Below are 19363 nucleotides of genomic sequence, written 5' to 3'. Positions count from 1 at the left end.
TGCAACTTTGATTGTTTTGATTCAAAAAACTGCCGCTTTGGTTTAAAAATCGGTTTCTATATATGTGCGATTTTGTTTCTGACATTTTTTCTTGATACCGAATATTTTAACGACCTAAGGAATAATTGTCTGACGGGGTAGATTCTTATTAATTGTGTAGATCAAACTTTCTAGTTAAAATAGTGTAGGTTTTTTACAAGTTCGGTACTCACAGAACACAAAATAAATAACGTGTAATTTAAATGATGGACTGGGATGTGAATTTGTTTGAGCTAGTGTGTAAGTGCACGATTTCAAAGATTATTCAAAGCATAATAGACACTGTATTTTTGAATATAATGTCTGTACATTTTTCGTCTGTGAAAATAAATGAATGTTTACGCTCAAATGTTATGACGAAACATTAAAAAACTACAAGTAAAACCTTCATTTATCTTGTACTTCTGGATAGTTTTATGCAGATTTCTTTAATAATTTGATCACCCAAAAATACATACTGTCAAACATACATATGTCAGTTGAAGACACATTATAATTAACATTCAATCAATTAGATCAGTCTCAGTAATTAATACTGACCACAAATAGTTTCATTATAATTGTGTCTGGATTATAATTTAATAATTCATCGGTATCTTAAGCGAAAGTTATCTCGTCCAGTAACAAGAAGCCTGTTCATCTGAGGATTACGTTAGCTTCGACGCACAATTGTCTTGTAACTCGTTTCTCTTCGCCCATGAGAAAGAGTCGGCCGACAATTCATTGGACAATTAGAGTAACAAGCGAGAGAGAGGACTCTCCTGTCGAGTAATAAGTATCTATCTAGAAGTCCACCTTGTGGGACCAGTTTCCCGATATTGCTTTGTGATTCGTCTCTGACCTTCCATGGAATAAAGGTCCATAATTTTCGGATATCGTTCCCCTGACCGAAGTATTGTAGATTTCTTAATTTGGATTCGGACACGAGGCAATGTTACGCTACGTGTCGACGCAGTAGGTACTGGTTTTATGATTCAATGACCGAACGACGTGAAAGTTGTCGCGACTGATGAATAAATCTTAGATAATAGAGCAGTTTGGGGAGTCATTGACAGACTTTATACAGGGTGTTACTCAGAGGTTTGTAGTACTTGTCGAGTATAATAAAAAATATCTAATCAACATGGATCCTATAATCAATCCTTTCGGTGTAAAATTAACTTTTATATTTACGAGTATTCGATAAAATAAGTGAGTCTCTTCGTAACGTATTGAATGTAAACAGAAAAATTGTTTTTAGAAAGACAGTAATTCAAGGCTGTATGACATCGGTAGTACGTCGATCAATGATGCACTGGTGTGAGTTTTGTATTGAAATAGAATGAAGACACATCAAACATTTGTAACAAATGTGGAAACAAACTTCTGTATTTTTCATTGAAAGAATTGATTTTAGAACCTATAAGAATTTGAAATTTTAGATCCTTTTTTTTAACACCCTGTATACAGGGAATATAGGGTATTCCGCTTAAAACAGGCAACATAAATGTCTAAATGGCCACCTGAATTTAACCAATCATTTTGACTGCCTAGGTACTTCTAGTTGTCAATTCTTCGATTATGCTTTCTTCGATCGTCGGTTAATTTATTTTCTATTCGCCTCTTGATCTGAACAATTCGTCCCTGAACAAACGAACCTGGATGATCAAAATTCCATTACAATACTTTGAAAAACCGGTGTGAATTAAGAAAACGGGGATAGCCAGTGCCTAGCATTCACAATTAGGGATTAACAAAGTGAACCAAGTCAATTTCACTCCAATACATTACTTCGCAATGTAAACACCAATTTCACCGTAGTTTACCAAAATTCCGCAAGAACTTTCCAATATCTCCGTCGTCCGTCCCTTCTTATTTACTTGGACTGCGACGGAAGTTCCAACACCAACCACACGAATGTTTATACGCGCTCGAGTGAAAAAAAAAGCTACACCACATACGACGGATTATGGGTGGCGTTCGGTGCCTGAAAATAAACCTTCGGAAACCGGCACAAAATCCAAGAAACGTAATCTTAACGATATGAGTAACAGTTCTCGACGCAGTGACGTGTTCGAGAATCCCTAAAGAAACTCCAAGATCCTTTATTTTTACCCGAAAGAAAAAGAGTAATGGAAGTTGGGGGGGGGGGTGGAAACGATTTTAAATCTCTCTTTCCGACTCTTCCACCGCGATGAAAAACCCGTGAGGGGAAAAGCGAAAAGGGGTGGAAAACTATTTCCTTTCGAACAATTAAGGAGGCAGGGTAAAAAAGTCATTAAGAAATGTACTTCTGTTCTTTTATTTTTAATCAACGTGGAAGTTCTCCTAAACGTTACAAGATCAATTTCAACAATTATTTTTTTTTTATATACCGTGAGTGAGGATGGGACGTTCCTAAGAGCTTCGTTGCCGGGGTTGATAGAATGAATCCAAGTTCAGTATTACCTGCACGAAGTGAGTTAAGAAAATTAATTTAAAGTTAAGGGAACATTCGCAAAAACCCAATTTCTATGAGAACCCATCATCTGTCCCGCTGGCGGTTTTTTTTTATATACCGTGAGTGGGGGTGGGCCGTTCTTTAGAGCTTTGTTGCTCGTTTACCAGAGTTGATCGAATGAATCCGAGTTTGGTTATTACCTGCGCGAATTAAGTTAAGAAAATGAATTTAAAGTTAGGGGAAAATTTGCAAAAAACCAATTTCTATAAGAACCCCGCATCTGTCCCGCTGACGGTGGCTCGCTGCGTCGACGACGTCGGGACGCTCGACGCGCGCGCCCCCACCCTCGTCGGCAACCAACCCTCCCCACCACCACCTCTGTTGGCCACGTCCTCGTGGAAGGCCGTGTTCGTTTCCCGAGGCGGCATCAGCCGGCAATTCGCATTCGACCGACGTCTTGGTTTAAAGAGTCTCCGGGGACAAGACTTTTGATGATGACTTGACTTCTGCCGACTGGAGTGAGCCGCGGCCATAAGGCAGCACAGACGAAAAGAATAAGAAGACGAAAGAAAATAAGAATAAGCACCACAAGGCAACCACGAGAAGAATCGAGACAGCAGGATTACAACATAATTTTCTTCTTTTTTTTTTTCTTCGTTTCGAAATCGAATAGAATCGATCGCGAGTGACGCAAGAGGATTTCCTTTCTTCGTTCCGTTCTTTTCTCTAAGTATACATACGTACTTTTTTTTTTTTTTTTGTCCTGTCAATTTTGTTGTTGTTGTTGAGTGCCCCAGTGAGTGCACCGCACGGGAAGTTTGTAAGGCGAACCGGGGGGTGACGAAAGAGAAGAAAGGAGGAAGGAAAAACGGATAGCTGGCCGCCGGGGGCCCCGTTTTGTTGATCCCCGAAGAACGTCGACGACGAAGTACCGATTGAATTTAATCGACACAGACGACTTGGATTTCACCACTGGTCCAAGATGAAGCGACAAATGTCTCAGCCGCAGCAGCAGCAACAACAGCAGACGATGCAGCAGCAACAGCAGCAATCGATCACGCAACAGCAACAGCAGCAATATATACAACAGAGAACCGAACGACAGATCACACGTCAACAGATCACCAGTCAGCAGAGAGGTCAGTTCGGTGATGCTTGTTGATAATCGAGATTACTACCGTGTCCCTAAGTTCTCGACGTGTGCCACTCATAAACTAGAAAAATATTCAACTAATATTGTTGTTCGAAGTTACTAAATACCGTGCGCGAATCGCGATTCGTTCGTTAGCAAAGGTATGGAAATACGATATTGCAGAATTTCTCGTTAAAATGTCAGATCCATCAGCAGAATCCTCTATTAATAACCGAACACGTTAATAAATACCATTGAACTGCTTTCGAAATTCTTCGAAAACTTCTAACCTCGCAATCGTTCTCCAATGCAACCATCCAGTTCATGCGCGATTACATTTCGTCCACTCGATCGAATTCCAAAATCGTGCGTATCTAGCTGCTATGACAGCACAGAACGCATGAAATATTCCTCGGTTTCGATCGGTCGATGGAACATCGGAGACGCGGTAGAAAATAAATCTAGATCCCTCCGGATTTCTTAGCGGAGAATATCCCCCTCGACGAATATTCTATTTTCGAGCGGGAGCGCCGCCCCTGCCCGAGCCTCTAAAGATAGGTTTCCTCCACGCTCTGTACGACGCCAGAACGTTTCGAAAATTCCTGCACGCGCCGTAAACGCTCGCGTAAGGGTCGCCCTCCTCGAAGAGGGTGGCCCAGCCACGAAGTGAAATGGCCCCGAGACGCTAACACGCAGCTGTCAAAATCCACAGCCAATCAGACCTCCAACCACCCTCGCCGTCCGCCTCCTTTAGCGTCGCTTCCGTGGCCGACACACGGGGATATCTGTCATTGGCCCGTGGATTGCGGCCCCGGCTGCACTCGTTCGAAGGGAAAAAATGCGGCTTCTAAATCCGGCCAGACACACTTTCCACGTGGGGGAGGGGAGGGGGCACTCTCTTCGACGTTCGTTTACTAGTGGCGAACGACAACGATCGCTGGCTAATTAGTGAAACTGACGGAGATGATCGGGGACAGATGATCGATGGATGAACGGATGAATTGCTTGTCCTGTCATTTCTTTTTTCGCTCTTTTGAAATCTAGAGAATTGTACGAGATTCGTGCTGGTGCTCGAAACTTTGAAGGTTTCTTCGGTTTCTTTAGAGAAACAGATTCTTCGTGTGTAGGCTTTTATTTTTGTTTTTCTTCGGTTTTATGACGTATCGGTTGCTATATCTGGACACACGTCATACATTTGTTTTTAAAATGTATCACGTACTATTGGGTTATATTTATGTGAATTGATCCTTGTTTTGAAGATTAGTGACGAGTAGATTTACTTTCGAGTAATTATTGTTTTTTATTGATGGAAATGCTAGAACGCAGAAATGATAAACAAGATTTCATGTGTGCATGACGATGGTACTGTGAACGAACGGGAATGAAAATGTATAATTGCTTGAAAATAGACCTACTCGTCGTTTATTTTCGAAACGAAGGTCGGTGCAAGAAAATTTGAATTAATCGTAATGATATTTTGGTTTAATCGACCCGTTGATGTGTCAGCTTTTAGAACATGTATATCTGGAGGCTAGAGTGTATTAAGTTCATTTTTGAAAAAATGATATTTTACATGTTTCCTGTGTCAAATTTTCTACTCTTTCCAATGGTAAAAATGATGTTGTCCTAAGTCGTTTAGTTTTTACTAAATTCATTTGATTGTTTCTCGTAAAATTCGTACCGAGTGGTTCCAAAATTGTAAGATTTTTTCACTTTTGATTTGTTCTCTTCTGAAGTTTGAAAAGTTTGACATGGCTTTGAGGTCCAGATGTAGGTCATTAACGAAGATGGTTTAGTCTGTATTACGATCTTCTAAGGTAATTAGATTTTCGAGTGAAGGTTCGATGTCGTATAAAAAATTGTAAACACGGGGGGGGGGGGCGGGGGGCACTTGCCTAAAAAAAAAATTGGATTTTGCCCCCACCCTCTCCCTTCTCAGAGTTACAAAATTTTTGCGTAATATTTAATATTGCAGTGTAATTTGAAACACCACCAACAGCCTCTATTAACAAGACACATACATTTTCAACGATTTATGACTTTAAAAACAAAATTAAGTGTCTGGCTACGTACAGCCTTTTTTACTGTGGCAGTCGATCTGTTAATATTTTTGCTCCCACCCGACTGATAACCTGGCTACGCCCATGGTAACAACTGACTAGTATAATTACTTGGTTTTGAACTTCTTAGCTCTAAATATGAATAATAACGTCGAAAACAGCGTCCATAATATTCCAACGAAATCACCAACAGGCTTTCGAATGGCCACGAAACAGCCGAGAAAAGCTCGCAGTCGGTCCCTTCGCGGAATATTCGCGACGATATACATTGAACTGCGTGAAAGTGCTAGAACACGAGGATCGTTATTCTCAGAGTGGAAAATTAGTGCCGTGGACTCGCGGTGAAAATGGCGAGCTTACGCGAATTTACGCGCAGATGAGTTTGGAGGCGTTCCAGTAGGAAAATATAGTTGAAAATACAGTTTTGTTGCTGTATTGTTCACGTCTGTGGCGTTCGTTGCGCGATCCCATGCACCAAATCGGAAGCCTGCCAGAGAACAGTGCCGAAAATGGACGAAAGTAAAGGCCCATTTACATGCTGAAATAATTTGTGCAAAATGACTTGTGCATTCACATTTGCGCAACCAAATCATCGCATTTAAATGGAAGCTAACGCCCCTGGCAACTACCATTACTTTTCTTATTATTTAATTTGTTATAACTAGACTGCGGATTTTTATGCAAAATGACATTTTATAAAATAATTAATTAAGATAACAAGAAGGGTAGGAATTTCTTGGTTCCCTAAAATATCTTATTGGATTAAAAATAAAATAGAAAACATGTTGCATTTGATGAAAGTTTTGTCGTTTATTGTATATCAGTGTTCTACAGGCTATAAATGCATAAAATCCGTAGTCTAGTAATAACTAATTATAAATATAGTTTTTTCCATATAATGCAAATTGGCATGCATAAGTCAGTTTTCGTAAATTATTTGACCGTGTAAACTGGCCTTAAAAAACAGGTCCAACTCTGTTTTCGTCTCGTGACAAAATGACACCGTCGGTGTGGGAAGGGTCGTGTTGTTTCCCATGAATCATTTGGCCGAAATAAGGCTTCGGGTTAGTGTTTCAGTGTCGGAATATTCTGGTCGGTTTAATCACCGCAATAGAAACGTTTAATGCCCACTTCTTTCGGGTACGCCCACCCTCAATGGTCCTTGCTCATTCACGTCGCGAAAGAATAGATTTATGCTAGTGATAGGACTATATCGTGATTTACTACGCATTAAATTCTGTTATATATATTTTATAAGTTTTGTAATGATACTAGGCTGTTCTAGGAACATTTTATTTCTTAGCTAGCCATTTTATGGACTGGTAGAACTTATTAGAAAATTATGCACTGGTTTATTTTTATTTACATTTTAGACACTTCTTACGCATGCTGTTGATTGCAGCAGATTGCGTAAAATTGGCGGTGTTATTAACAGTGTAAATGCGTGTGTTGTTAATAGACTGCGGATTTTTATGCAAAATAACATTTTGTAAAGTGATTTTTTTTTTTTAAACGAATGAACCACTCGTCGAGAGTAGCGCGTATCGTGTAATTAATACACTCGAGATGCGAGCTGATGTAAGAGGTTGAAATGCATGCTCGTTTTTTCTCGGTCACGCGGGGGGAACAACCGCAAGGAAAGTACATACATAACGTAATTCTCCACGTGTCACGGTTACAGTTACGGCTATGAACTCAAAAATATGTTTCGCCGCGTTTTATGCAGTTCCGCGACAACACGTCTGCCAACTGCGCTTTCCGTCGTCTAAGGAAAACAGCGTGATCGACAACATCCGCCAAGTGAAATCAACGCTAATCCCCGAAGTGTATACGATCGATCATACTGTAATACTGATTCTCAACGCCAATAAGTGAAGAATACAGTCGTTCACGAAAGTCCTTATATACCCTATAAGAAAGTCATTTTGATTAATATAAACAATAACTGCATGTAATATGTTTATTTGTTAACGATGGAGGTAGTATTAACTTATTAGTCTGTGGGAATATTTGAACAAATTAGAAAAAACGAATTTCATAAAAATGACCCTCTTTATAGGGTATACGAAGACTTTCAAGGTCACGTTCATTTCTTTTAACGGAATGACCTATTTTTTGTACCATAGAGCGATAGAGTATCAAATTCTGAGTAGAAATGTGTTAACCTTCATAGATCCTACATCTAATAATTAACAAGGTATTTACAAAATAATTTTTAATACTGTAATACAGTAATTATTTTATAAATATCTAATAACTCGTCGACACGGAGAAATTCGAAAGATTCGCACGAGTGCAATTGCTTCGTGGCGAATTATGAAATCTGACTACGAACGCAATTAATTCCGACCACTGGTCGCTGTCAACGTCTCACGATTGACACATGTAGGTATATTCTACATTCTCGAGATTCGAATTCCTTTTTTTCTTTTCATTATAAATACATTTCACCGTAGTTAAGCGACGTAGACTTAATCGTGCTGATACGATCACTCGAGATCCCGAGAATGATTAAATATTTACTCCCGAAATTACTGATAACGAGGCTGCAGAACGTGTCAGTGTTGACACTCACTTCTTTTTGATCCAGTTGTTGCGAATGGCGATGTGGTTATCTGTATGTTGGTTTGTTGTCAAACACTGTGTAATTAATATACGGGGTGTCCCACGTAAAAAGTGTAGTATTATGGAGCAAGATGTTATTCTGCGTGACTAGACTGTGGAAGTTTATGCAAATTGACAGTTCCAGACAGGAATATTTAATAGCTAAAGTGAGACAGAATTTTAAAATCGGTATCAGACGCTTGACCATGTTGATAATAACGGATGAATAGTATTAAACTTTTTTAATGTCTGTATTTGAGATCAGGGACAAAGGTAACCATTTTTCTTTACTAGTCTGTAACTTTTTAATTCTGTAGAATTTTTGAAAAATTTTTAGACAATGAGAAACCTTGATTATTGGACCAGATAATCAAACCTTAAAAGTTAGAATATATTACTGTTATTTTGAAATAAGACTTTCTTGAAAATCACTCATTTGTTGTGAACTCTGTTGTCAAACTGGGTCAAATTGACCCAGAACTTGACTTTGAAGTAAAATATCTTTGAGGCATCATTACAAATGGTACTACTGGCGCCATGTAATAGTAACTTTAGGTATTTTAAAAAAAAAAATTTTTCAGAATTTTATTTTTTTTTCAAGAATTTTTTTAAACATGATGAAACTTTCAATGTTAATTTTCAACCATGAAAATATAGTCTATAATGTTCAACTTTCATCTTAGACTGTTTTTCGACTTAATGTAACAAATAGTTTTTAAACAAAAGCTGATTGAATAGTAACTTGGGTTAAATTGAAGCGGTCTGACAACTACGATTGAAAAAGGAGGTGTCACAACGAAGTTTTAAGGGACGTTTTCACCTTGAAAAACGAAAAATGACCAAAAAGAAAATATTGCCTAATATTTCTGTTGAGATTCCCTAGAAACCTGCAAGGTTCCAAGAAAATCGAAATTTCTGGGTTACCAAAGTTCCTATATTAGCGTACAATGCACTTACAAGTCAATTTATTAGTTGTTCAACCTAAATTAACCCTTTAACGGTGTTTGACGAGTATACTCGTGATGAAGAAATGACACCACTTTTGAGTAATGACTAGTTACACTCGTCATATATCAAAATAAAATACCTTTCGTTACACAAATTGAAATTGTAATAAAAATTTGCAAATATATTTCTTTAATTAGCATAAGGAAATCAAATAAATCATGCACGCAGATATATATTTTCAATAGAAAATTTCACAGTAAAAGGGTTAAAATGATGCTGCATTGCTCCATTATGAAGTCAACGAACGATAATCCTCATCATCGTCGATTCTTCATTCCGCTTGACTTTGACTCGCAGTCTGCCAGCGGCGCAGCTTCGACTCCCAAATGTCAGTCAAATTCCGATTGCCAGCGGGCGGTATCGTGTCTAAAAAGAATACAGGTCGCGTGTAGGACACGAGAAATTGCATACAAAACAGCCGTCTGTGCGCAGCACTAACAAAGCAGCAAGATCGTTCGTTGTGGTAGAAACGTCAGCTATTTCGCGCGACGATGCGTCCACGATGCTAAATCATCATTATTAATAAAGCAACGCTATCGACGGGCTCGAGTTACGAGGAATTAAAATCATCGTGAGAATTCTCGATGACATCGTCCTGATGATTAATTACACGGACTTAGCCGTTTACTGAGAAATTGGTGAAAGTTAGATATACCATAGAAAGGGGATTATACGTCTGTTAATCCAAGATTGATTAATTGGACTTACAGGTATTTTATTCTTGACCTTTGGAAGCACCAATTTGTTATTTATAATGTACTATTCATTTGGATACTTGTTTGTTATGAGAAAACTCCTTCGACTTTGAATATTTTCGATTCATATTTTATTAATAATAATATATTAAATGAAATATGAATATAAAATATTCAATGTCGAAGAAATCTGTACATGATAAATAAGGACCCAAATGAATAATATACAATAATAAATTGGGGCTTCCGAATGTCAAGAATAAAGTTAACTATGTAAAATTATAAAATTCTGATAAAAGTTTCCGTTAGAAAATTATGTTGCAGAATGTTTTACAACTTCAATTCTGGTGGGAGATAATGGTTAGTTCTACAAAATTTTCCACCCAGCTAAAGGCTTTTATATAATAAATAGAAAATGTAAAAATATCTGTCCACTATTAATTGATTGAAAATAAAAACGTAAGTGACATAATTAGATACCATTTCGATCAGTAGGTTAATTCTTCAAAGAAGAAAAAACCTGCAATCCCCAATCGTCATCTGATACCCAAATAAAATTTCAATCTTCCTGCTCTCTAACTACCATCTTCAGAAGACTCAAAACAGCTGATCAGAGCAGTAGCACCATGCCAGGCCAGCTCGTAAACAATAACATTCCATGAATGAGAGTGAGTGAGAGAGAGGGAGGGAAACGATGCTACAATCAGCCCAGAGGAGTAAAGTGTGCGTCGCGAGGGCAATGGTGCCGTGACTCCATTAACCCTCTTACAACAAATGCAGAGTCATTTCGACCCATCTGTATCTATTGCCGTATTCTTCCGTCAAGATGATATTTACAAATATCGCATCCCCTTCAGAAAAATTAAGACAAGTCAAAGAATTTCAATTTTCACTTCGTCCTCTAAAATGTCTTCCAATAACGTAAATCCACCATTCAGAAAAACGTCACAAAGTTACTCCAACGTACGGTAATACTCTATGCAGAATTCATTCTGGAAACCTGCGTGCAATGGGAACTATGGATCAGAATGACCCCGTGTTCGTCCGTTCTAAAACATCCGAGGGTTAAAACCGCGAGAAATTCACGGTCTCGGCTCCGAACGCGATCGAACAACCGAGCTCCCACGTTTACGATAAACATTCCCCGAATATTTCCCGTGCGGAGAGACTCGAACGAGGGAAAGAACGAGTCCTATGGTGGTGGGAGGGAAAGGAAAACAGCGTTAGGAGCTGTTTTATTTTGGTCAGTGACTGTGCTTTGCGTAACGTCCCCGGCGATTGGTCGAGGTGCATGTAGTCCGGCGCGGCGGCGTAGACGCGACGCGTCGCGGCGCTGGGGCGCCGTGGCAAAGATAGTTGCTCCTAAAATGGCCCACAGTAACGCGATCCCCATCTGGATGCAAAAATAGGATCCCGTGGTTATCCGACCACGTTACGTCCTTCTCCCTGACACTCGCCGCCATCTCTCTCTCTCTTTCTCGGCCACTTCGGGGAGGGGGAATGGTACACAACGCTCTCTTTTTCGACTCGACGCCATATTTCATTCTTTTTATTGCGCCAGGTAGCCGCCCCCCGACGTGCGTGTAGACCCCGTGCTGACCTTCCGCCTCGCAAGGTTGTGGACGCGCACCTTGTGACTTCGGGTCGATGTCATCGATGATTGCCGACGAGACTGTTTTTTTTTTCCTTTTTCGCATTTTTTTTTTTGTTCTTCTTTGGTATCTATTGGGTTGGCCAAAGAGTAACCTTGTATTTCTGCAGTAGATTCCATATATGGAATTAGATATTATTAAAAAATAAACGGCAGATCAAATCGCAGATCAAAGGGAGGGAATTTCAAATAAGAAATTCTTCAAAATGTTGAAAGATCGTGCGCATGTCGTTTTACTTGAATATACAGGGTGTCCTAAAATAAGGGGCTATCCGCAACATGCGCATTGCTGATGCAAATACAAATCGAAAAGTCCTTTACCGTTTTGTAATCTGAAGCTTCATTTCTGAGATATCAGCAGTTAAACGAACTCCAATCAGCTGAACGATCGGCCACGCGTATGCGCAGATACAGTGGAAAAACTCGCGGGCTTTGGCTTCTTGACTGTATCTGCGCCTACGTGTGAATTCGTTTAACTGCTAACATCTCGGGAATGAAGCTTCAGATTACAAATCGGTAAAGGACTTTTCGATTTGTATTTGCATGAGGAATATGCATGTGCCTGGTTGTCCTATCATTTCGGGACACCCTGTATAGCATACAGTACACACGACGCATCGCAAGCTTCGAATTTTCGAACGATAGCGTCATTGCCCCCAGAATCCACTCAGCCGCTTAACCATGATAACGAAAGTGGTTTTAGCGGTGTACACCGTGGATTTAATCGGATGTTTATTTTTGCTTCACTCAACCCCCCACTCCCCTACGTGTTGCTTCTGACAATTAATTTCCTCCAGTGGCTGTCGCCCGTTTACCGTTGATCGTGTTGCACGCGTAATTTCAGGTCAAAATTTTTCACCGGAAGGGTTGCTCGTCGATGATCAAGAAAACAACCGCGATTATACGCTAAGAGAGAAATCTGTTGCGAGAGGAATTTGTTGATAAAGAGGTGCAGACGCAGAAATTGTCTCGAAAACACGTGTCCAAAATTGTAATTACAGCTCGCGGGTCATCAGTATTTCGTGTCAACAATGTCCTGTGCTTAATTAGCGAATTGACTTAATTGCACCGCGTCCCGTCGCAGATAAGCCCACTGAGAAATGCGCGGCAGGCGTGACGGCGACAGAAAGAAAAAAAAAAACGGCGTCAACGGTTCGTTTCCTCGTATTCGTTCTACCCCAGTTCAGAGGAACGAGAGGAAATGTAGAAGGAAAGACGTTGTGTTGCGCACGGAAACGGAAATAACGAGTTTCGAGAGAATCAGGCGAAATCTCGAGCGAGGATTTTTCTTTCTGGTCGAACAGTCGGATCGAGAATGAAATCGCTTCAGGATCGTGGAAAAAGAAAACCGTCGTAACAATCCTTAAAACAGCTATACAATTTCTCACGCGATGTAAATGAAGTAACCGTTAGACGTAATTTGTGTTCGTTATTTCACGCTCGTCTAACGTTTCGTTTTTTTTTCTTGTTGCAGTTCAAGGGGAGATTGTGATGCAGTCAACGCCCACGGTACCATCGTAAGTACTTGAACCTTCTTATATGATTTCCATCAAGAAAAATGTTTTTTGTTTGTAAAATATGTAAAGTCAACGGTACCTGTTTATTGAATGAAAAATTATCATACCCATGGTATAGAGTTTGATAATGAAGGCAATTCGATGTATTCAAAATCTAATAATTTAATACTAAGAAAGTTTAATTATGCTATTGAGAAAATAAAGGATTTCTATGCAAAAGGCTGAATGACATTGATAAATTCTCAGGAAATTTATATAACAACTTCTAAATAATTCTAAACTTATTCGAACTATTCTATTCATATATTCTAAACATTCCTCTTCAGAAGGGATTCTGAATATTTTGTGTTCGGAACGGATTCACCGATTATATTTACAATGTTTGTATAGATTTACCGGCAGGCCCGGTGATCCATCGCCGCCGGTATTCGAGCAGATTTTCAAAAACGCCAGATTCGCCCAGGGCGGAAACGCAATTTTCGAAGGACGAGTCAGAGGGAATCCGAAGCCCACCGTTTCCTGGACGCACAAAGGTGCCCCGTTGTTGGAGTCATGGAAAATTCGGATGTCGTACGACGAGAAAACGGGAACAGTCACCCTTCAGATTAATCAGATTGGTCCGGGAGATGAAGGCGAATATACGTGCAGTGCTAAAAACCAATATGGTGGGTGGAACATAAAATATTCTTAAATATTATCGCACATAGACAACCGATTTATGGATTTATCACGCTATAAACACAACATAAGAATTTATATTTTGCCTTCATCGTTTTTAAAACGACCATTTATTTAGCATCAAGCTAATTAATTAACATTTACTTAAAACTATCTGTTTTGAATAAGAAATCCACTGAATTAAACTGAATTTCTTATTGATAAAACCAAAATAAAAAATTAAATCCTTATTGGTAAACCCAATATTTAAAATTAACGAATCATGTTCCACGATGAAGTATCCTAAATGTTAAGTTTCACAGATTTTGTATGATAAAATTAAATCAAATAATTTTGATTATCCAGGCGAAGCCATCTGCTCGGTTTACATTCAGCCAGAAGGATTCGGACCTCCGCCGCAGCAGCAGGGAAGTTTCAGAAAAGAATACGCGCAGTCTTTCCAGTCGACTGAACAGAAGACCCAAACCGGAAGCCAGAGTTTCCAACAGCGCAGCTATCAGCAAACGGTTGACAAACGAAGCTACATGAACGGATCCTCCACCAGCATCGAGGATTTCAAGGTTCCCGAACGTTCGATATCCACGTGGAAATGTTCGACGATCTGGACATTTTTACGAGGATTATCTCGAAGATTATGGGTAACGGATGGACGATAATCCGATGAACTTTCAGGTGGACACGTTCGAATACAGGCTGCTGCGGGAGACAGAATTTCGAGAGTCGATTACTCGCCGCTTCGTGGGCGAATCGGACGTGCAGATTTCGACGACGGTCGACCGTAACCTGGGACCGGTTGCACCTCCGCAATTCGTGCAGAAGCCGAGAAACTCGAAGCTCGTCGAAGGATCCGACGCTGTTTTCACAGCGAAACTATCTGGCAACCCGAAACCAAGAGTAAGCTCTGTTTTTTCTTTCGCGATTCATTTATTTATGGTTGTTGGAACAATTTTATTTCCTCAAATATACATTAACACTTTGACTGTAACAGTGAAAAAAGGCGTACGTAGCCAGACATACTTTATTTCGTTTTTAACTCATAAATCGTCGAAACTATGTGCGTTTAATTAATGGGGACTGTTGGTCTTGTTTTAAATTATATTGTGATATTAATTTTAGGCAAAAATTTGTAACCTTATTTAAATAATCCAACCCTTCTTGTAGTGTACGTGTCATCCATATCCGTATAACATTTGTCTTTTCCAAATTTGTTCATTTTCACACATCTTACATATCTTAATATTAAGTTTACATGTTGAATAATTCATTATCCAACATTTCGTGTATTTCAAGTCGAATGTAAAAAAGCAGTATATAATATTAACGATTTTTTACGCTTCTTGTTTAATGGAGTTAAATAGTTTCACCTCTGGAGGACTCATACGTAAGAAATAACGTTACTTAATAGGTGATCTAGATAAAAATAAAAGTACTAGGCTATCCAATGCTTTGAAATGATTGCAATGTTCGTTGCTTTGTTTCAGTTAACTTGGTTCAAAAACGGCCAAAGGATCCGCGAGTCGCAACGCGTCGAGATGAGCCACTCAAACCAGCAGGCCACCTTGAAGATCAGAGTCGCTTTACCGGAAGATAGCGGCCATTACACCCTGCTCTCGGAAAATCCTCAAGGTTGTACCGTCAGCTCGGCGTATTTGGCGATTGAGTCCAGCGGCGATCAAGTAGATCAAGCCTATCAAACGTATCAGAAAGAGACGGTGAAGGCTCAGCAAGTAGAATCGACCAGCGAGTCCGACTCTGGCAAAGTTCTGCCCCCGAATTTCGTTCGCACCTGCACCGATCGCGATGCTACTGAAGGAAAAATGACTAGGTAAACCTTACCTTCATTCTTTATTCTCTACAGTATAAAATACATTGTATAAAATTTTTTAACAAATACGATCTATTAGCAGTACTTTCAAAGGGGCCCCGATCTAAACCTTTCGTTTATGTCAAAACATAATTGAATGAAATTTTGTTTACTGTTTCCCTTTTGAAATAATTAAAAATTGTACTAAATGTAGAAATAAATCGGATGAAAATTGTTAAAACATAACGAACCATTGTAATCAAGGGTTCGTTAGGATTAAATCATAAGTAGGTGTTATATTAGTAGTACTTATATACTCATTGAAGTATAATATTACTTTGATTTAGCCACAAACTTGAAATAACAGAAGTGTATCAATATTATACTAGTATTTTATATTGCGTGTCGTATTCGTATGATAACACAAAAAATGTTATTCCCATTTCAGGTTTGATTGTCGCGTAACCGGCCGTCCGTATCCGGAAGTGACATGGTACATAAACGGGCAACAGGTGGCCAACGACCTGACCCACAAGATCCTGGTGAACGAGTCCGGCAATAATTCCCTGATGATCACAAACGTGAGTCGCGCGGACGCTGGCGTCGTAACCTGCGTCGCCAGAAACAAAGCCGGCGAAACCTCGTTCCAGTGCAATCTGAACGTGATCGAGAAGGAACAGGTGGTCGCCCCGAAATTCGTCGAACGTTTCACCACGACGAACGTGAAAGAAGGTGAACCTGTTGTCTTCATGGCGCGCGCGGTTGGCACACCTGTGCCCCGTATCACCTGGCAGAAGGTAATTCGAAAATCAACATTTTCTGACACATTACCCTAGCAGTCAATAATTATTCTAAAAAAAATTGGGGTTGATCTCATTGCAGAGGACATACTTTTTTTTTTAACGGGGGAAAAACCTTGAAAAAGTGCACTGCCTCCGTTGGCTTGAAACAACCTGAAGAAGTCGTAATCTGTTTATTCGTACCTTAACCCCTTGTTACCAGAGAACGTCGCATACAGGATCGCATAATATTCCAAAGCATGTATAAAATATTAATGTATAATTTTTCTATTTACAGGATGGTGTACCGTTAACACCTGGACCAGAAGTGTGTATATCAACGGACGGCAGCGGAGCATCATCTTTGGATATACCCTGCGCAAAATTGTCGGATGCAGCTTGGTACCAGTGCACAGCGCAGAATGTGGCCGGCTCTACAGCCACCCGAGCACGGCTTTTCGTTGAGACACCGAAAGGATCGGCCCCCGAACCAAGACGCCTGAATTTACCCCGACCGACGAAAGTCATCGAACCAGAGTAAGTAATACTAATTACTATCAATATTAAATATTCTCTGTCGGGACGATTGAAACAAACGAAAGTTGGTTCATTTCTCGAAGAAAATTTTATGTAAAATTTTATGTTTTAAACTGTTTTGTGAAACTCTGTATTTGTTTCGAAGTAATTCAATCCAGCGAATTTTCAAATTCAATTATTTGGAAAACGAAGCGACAAATGGAAAACTGTTATTCTCTTTTTGGATTTAATTTTGCATGTGGAATTACCACCCGATTGTTTATACCACAATTTTGAGGACACCCTGTATAGTGCCCTTCTATCATAAGATCACGGAGGGTTAATAGATAAATGACGTCTAATTAGACAATTTTTCTTTTATGCAAACTGGAAGTGTCATGGTACGAGTTTAATTCGATGTATGACTTACAATTGAGCCGTTCATTTGCCAAAATGACTGACACCACAAAAATATCAAAAGTTAAGCACATGTGCTCCGACAAGAAAATTAAAAAAAATATTCGAAAAGTAAAGTTAGTCAGTTGGTCTCTGAACGGTTCGATCTAATTTTCCATGAACAGAGATGACCTTGAAAATGTTTGTAGACCAGCGCCTGGCCCCGAAGTGATTTACTTGCGACACGTAGAACGTGCCAAGCCATATTTGCCTCCGCCCGAGGAGGATCGAGTTTATCCACCGCCACGTTTTATTATACCGCTGAGGGACGTCCATCAGATCGAGGGTGGACGGATTCACTTCGAGGCCAGAATCGAACCGGTGGGCGATCCCACCATGAGGGTAGAATGGTATGTCAATGGAAGAGCTCTTGATGCGAGTAAGTCTTTGTTTTTTAAACCTATTTTATTTAACAAAAAGTTCGTGCACCTTCTTAAACAATATCTTTCGATAACTTGTAAAAATAAGTTAACTAAATCGAATTGTTGATTCTAGGTTCCCGGGCGACTTCCATTTTCCGATTTGGCTTCATCTCTCTCGACCTCATTAGTATCGTTCTCCAAGACAGCGGCGAATACTTATGCCGCGTCGTGAGCTCGACTGGAGTCGCCGAATCTCGAGCTACCCTCAGCGTGACCCGTGAGTATGATTTAACATTTCATTAAATGCCGATTTATCCAACAATTCTAAATGCTCCTCGCATTTAACAAGAAAAATTAAAGAAAACAATCAGATTTTCAATATTTCATTTAAACAAATGACTTTTTTAAAAATTGTTCACATGCTTTGATTCTACATTAAAAAACCTACAATGTAAAAACTAATTTGATAAAGATATTAGTCGTTTAGAAGATAATTGGATGTCAGGGATTTATCCTTTTCGTTCGACTGTGCGACGTGACAACGGCTAATAATTACCAAACCAATCATTAAGTGTTTCTAGAATTTTTTTATCTTCAATCTAATGTTACAATACCACTAATATAGAAAGAAATTATTTACAAACAAACATAAGAATACAAGTGACTGTGCCTCACAAGCATTTATGTCATTGAAATAAATTATTTAAAAAAAGAATAAGAATTTTATGTCAGAAAAACAGAAAATGGACCCCCCTTACTATGAACTGTGTCTCTCAGGCACATAGCAGGCAATGTTTCAGACGAAATTACTGCATAATCCGCCGAATTTTCTATTATAAAATTATTATTGCAGCACGCGCAACAATCGAACAGGCTAGCCAACACCCCGACAGCCTCCAATATATCCAGCAGCTCGAGGATTACAGCAAATATCAAAGGCAGGAGAGTGTGGAGGAGATCTCTCCACAGCGGCCGGCCTTCATCCGACCACTCCAGGATCTAGGAGAGCTGCAGGAAGGTCGGAACGCCCACTTCGAGGGGCAACTGACCCCTGTTAGCGATCCCACGATGAAAGTGGAGTGGTATAAGGATGGTAGGCCAATCACAGCTAGTAAGTGTCCTGATAATCATTGGTCCCCATTGTTATTAATATTATATACGTCGAATTTTACTTTACGATCACTGTTCTCCAGGCTCAAGAATCACAACCATCTTCAACTTCGGATACGTCTCGCTCAACATAATGCACCTACGAGCTGAAGATGCGGGTTCTTATACAGCCAGAGCTGTGAACCGCTTGGGAGAGGCCGTCAGCTCCGCGTCTCTCCGTGTCTTTGGTAATTTTTTATCAGAAAATCCTTAGAATCTAGTAAAACAAGTAGAATTAATTCTGTTTTTACACGATAGATACGTTTGCGAAAATATTCGTGTAAAAAAGGTACAGAAAGAAATATTGTGCATATTGCGGATTTTCTCCGGCCATAGAATCCAATAAAAATACGATAAATCAATTGAAAATGTCTCTTTTTTTTTTCATGTTGAATTATATTGTTTTAAATTTAACTCTCAGACAACTCTTCCATAAGTTATGGGATGCTCTAGTAAACAACCCAGATAGCACACGACGCATAATGACGTCTTGA

The 19363-nt window shown here is 39.5% G+C and overlaps 1 protein-coding gene across 1 annotated transcript in view; it reads left to right on the top strand.

Annotated features, from left to right (window-relative positions):
- The first annotated feature begins 2852 nt into the window (after nt 1-2852).
- The window catches only part of LOC107190149 (titin-like), a 42723-nt gene continuing 26212 nt past the window's right edge, over nt 2853-19363 (top strand). Inside the window, exons 1-12 of the mRNA XM_015578902.1 lie at nt 2853-3597; nt 13083-13125; nt 13516-13790; nt 14149-14363; nt 14476-14697; nt 15285-15628; nt 16056-16404; nt 16685-16923; nt 17508-17737; nt 17854-17997; nt 18574-18831; nt 18914-19057. Of these exons, the coding sequence (XP_015434388.1) occupies nt 3441-3597; nt 13083-13125; nt 13516-13790; nt 14149-14363; nt 14476-14697; nt 15285-15628; nt 16056-16404; nt 16685-16923; nt 17508-17737; nt 17854-17997; nt 18574-18831; nt 18914-19057 (2620 nt within the window). The 5' untranslated portion in view covers nt 2853-3440. The remainder of the gene's footprint in view (nt 3598-13082; nt 13126-13515; nt 13791-14148; nt 14364-14475; nt 14698-15284; nt 15629-16055; nt 16405-16684; nt 16924-17507; nt 17738-17853; nt 17998-18573; nt 18832-18913; nt 19058-19363) is intronic.

The sequence above is a fragment of the Dufourea novaeangliae genome, unplaced genomic scaffold (assembly GCF_001272555.1).
Source record: "Dufourea novaeangliae isolate 0120121106 unplaced genomic scaffold, ASM127255v1 scaffold168, whole genome shotgun sequence".
NCBI classification, from domain to species: Eukaryota; Metazoa; Arthropoda; class Insecta; order Hymenoptera; family Halictidae; genus Dufourea; species Dufourea novaeangliae.
Note: the sequence above shows the minus strand (reverse complement) of the source record. Positions and strands in the feature narration are given on the sequence as shown.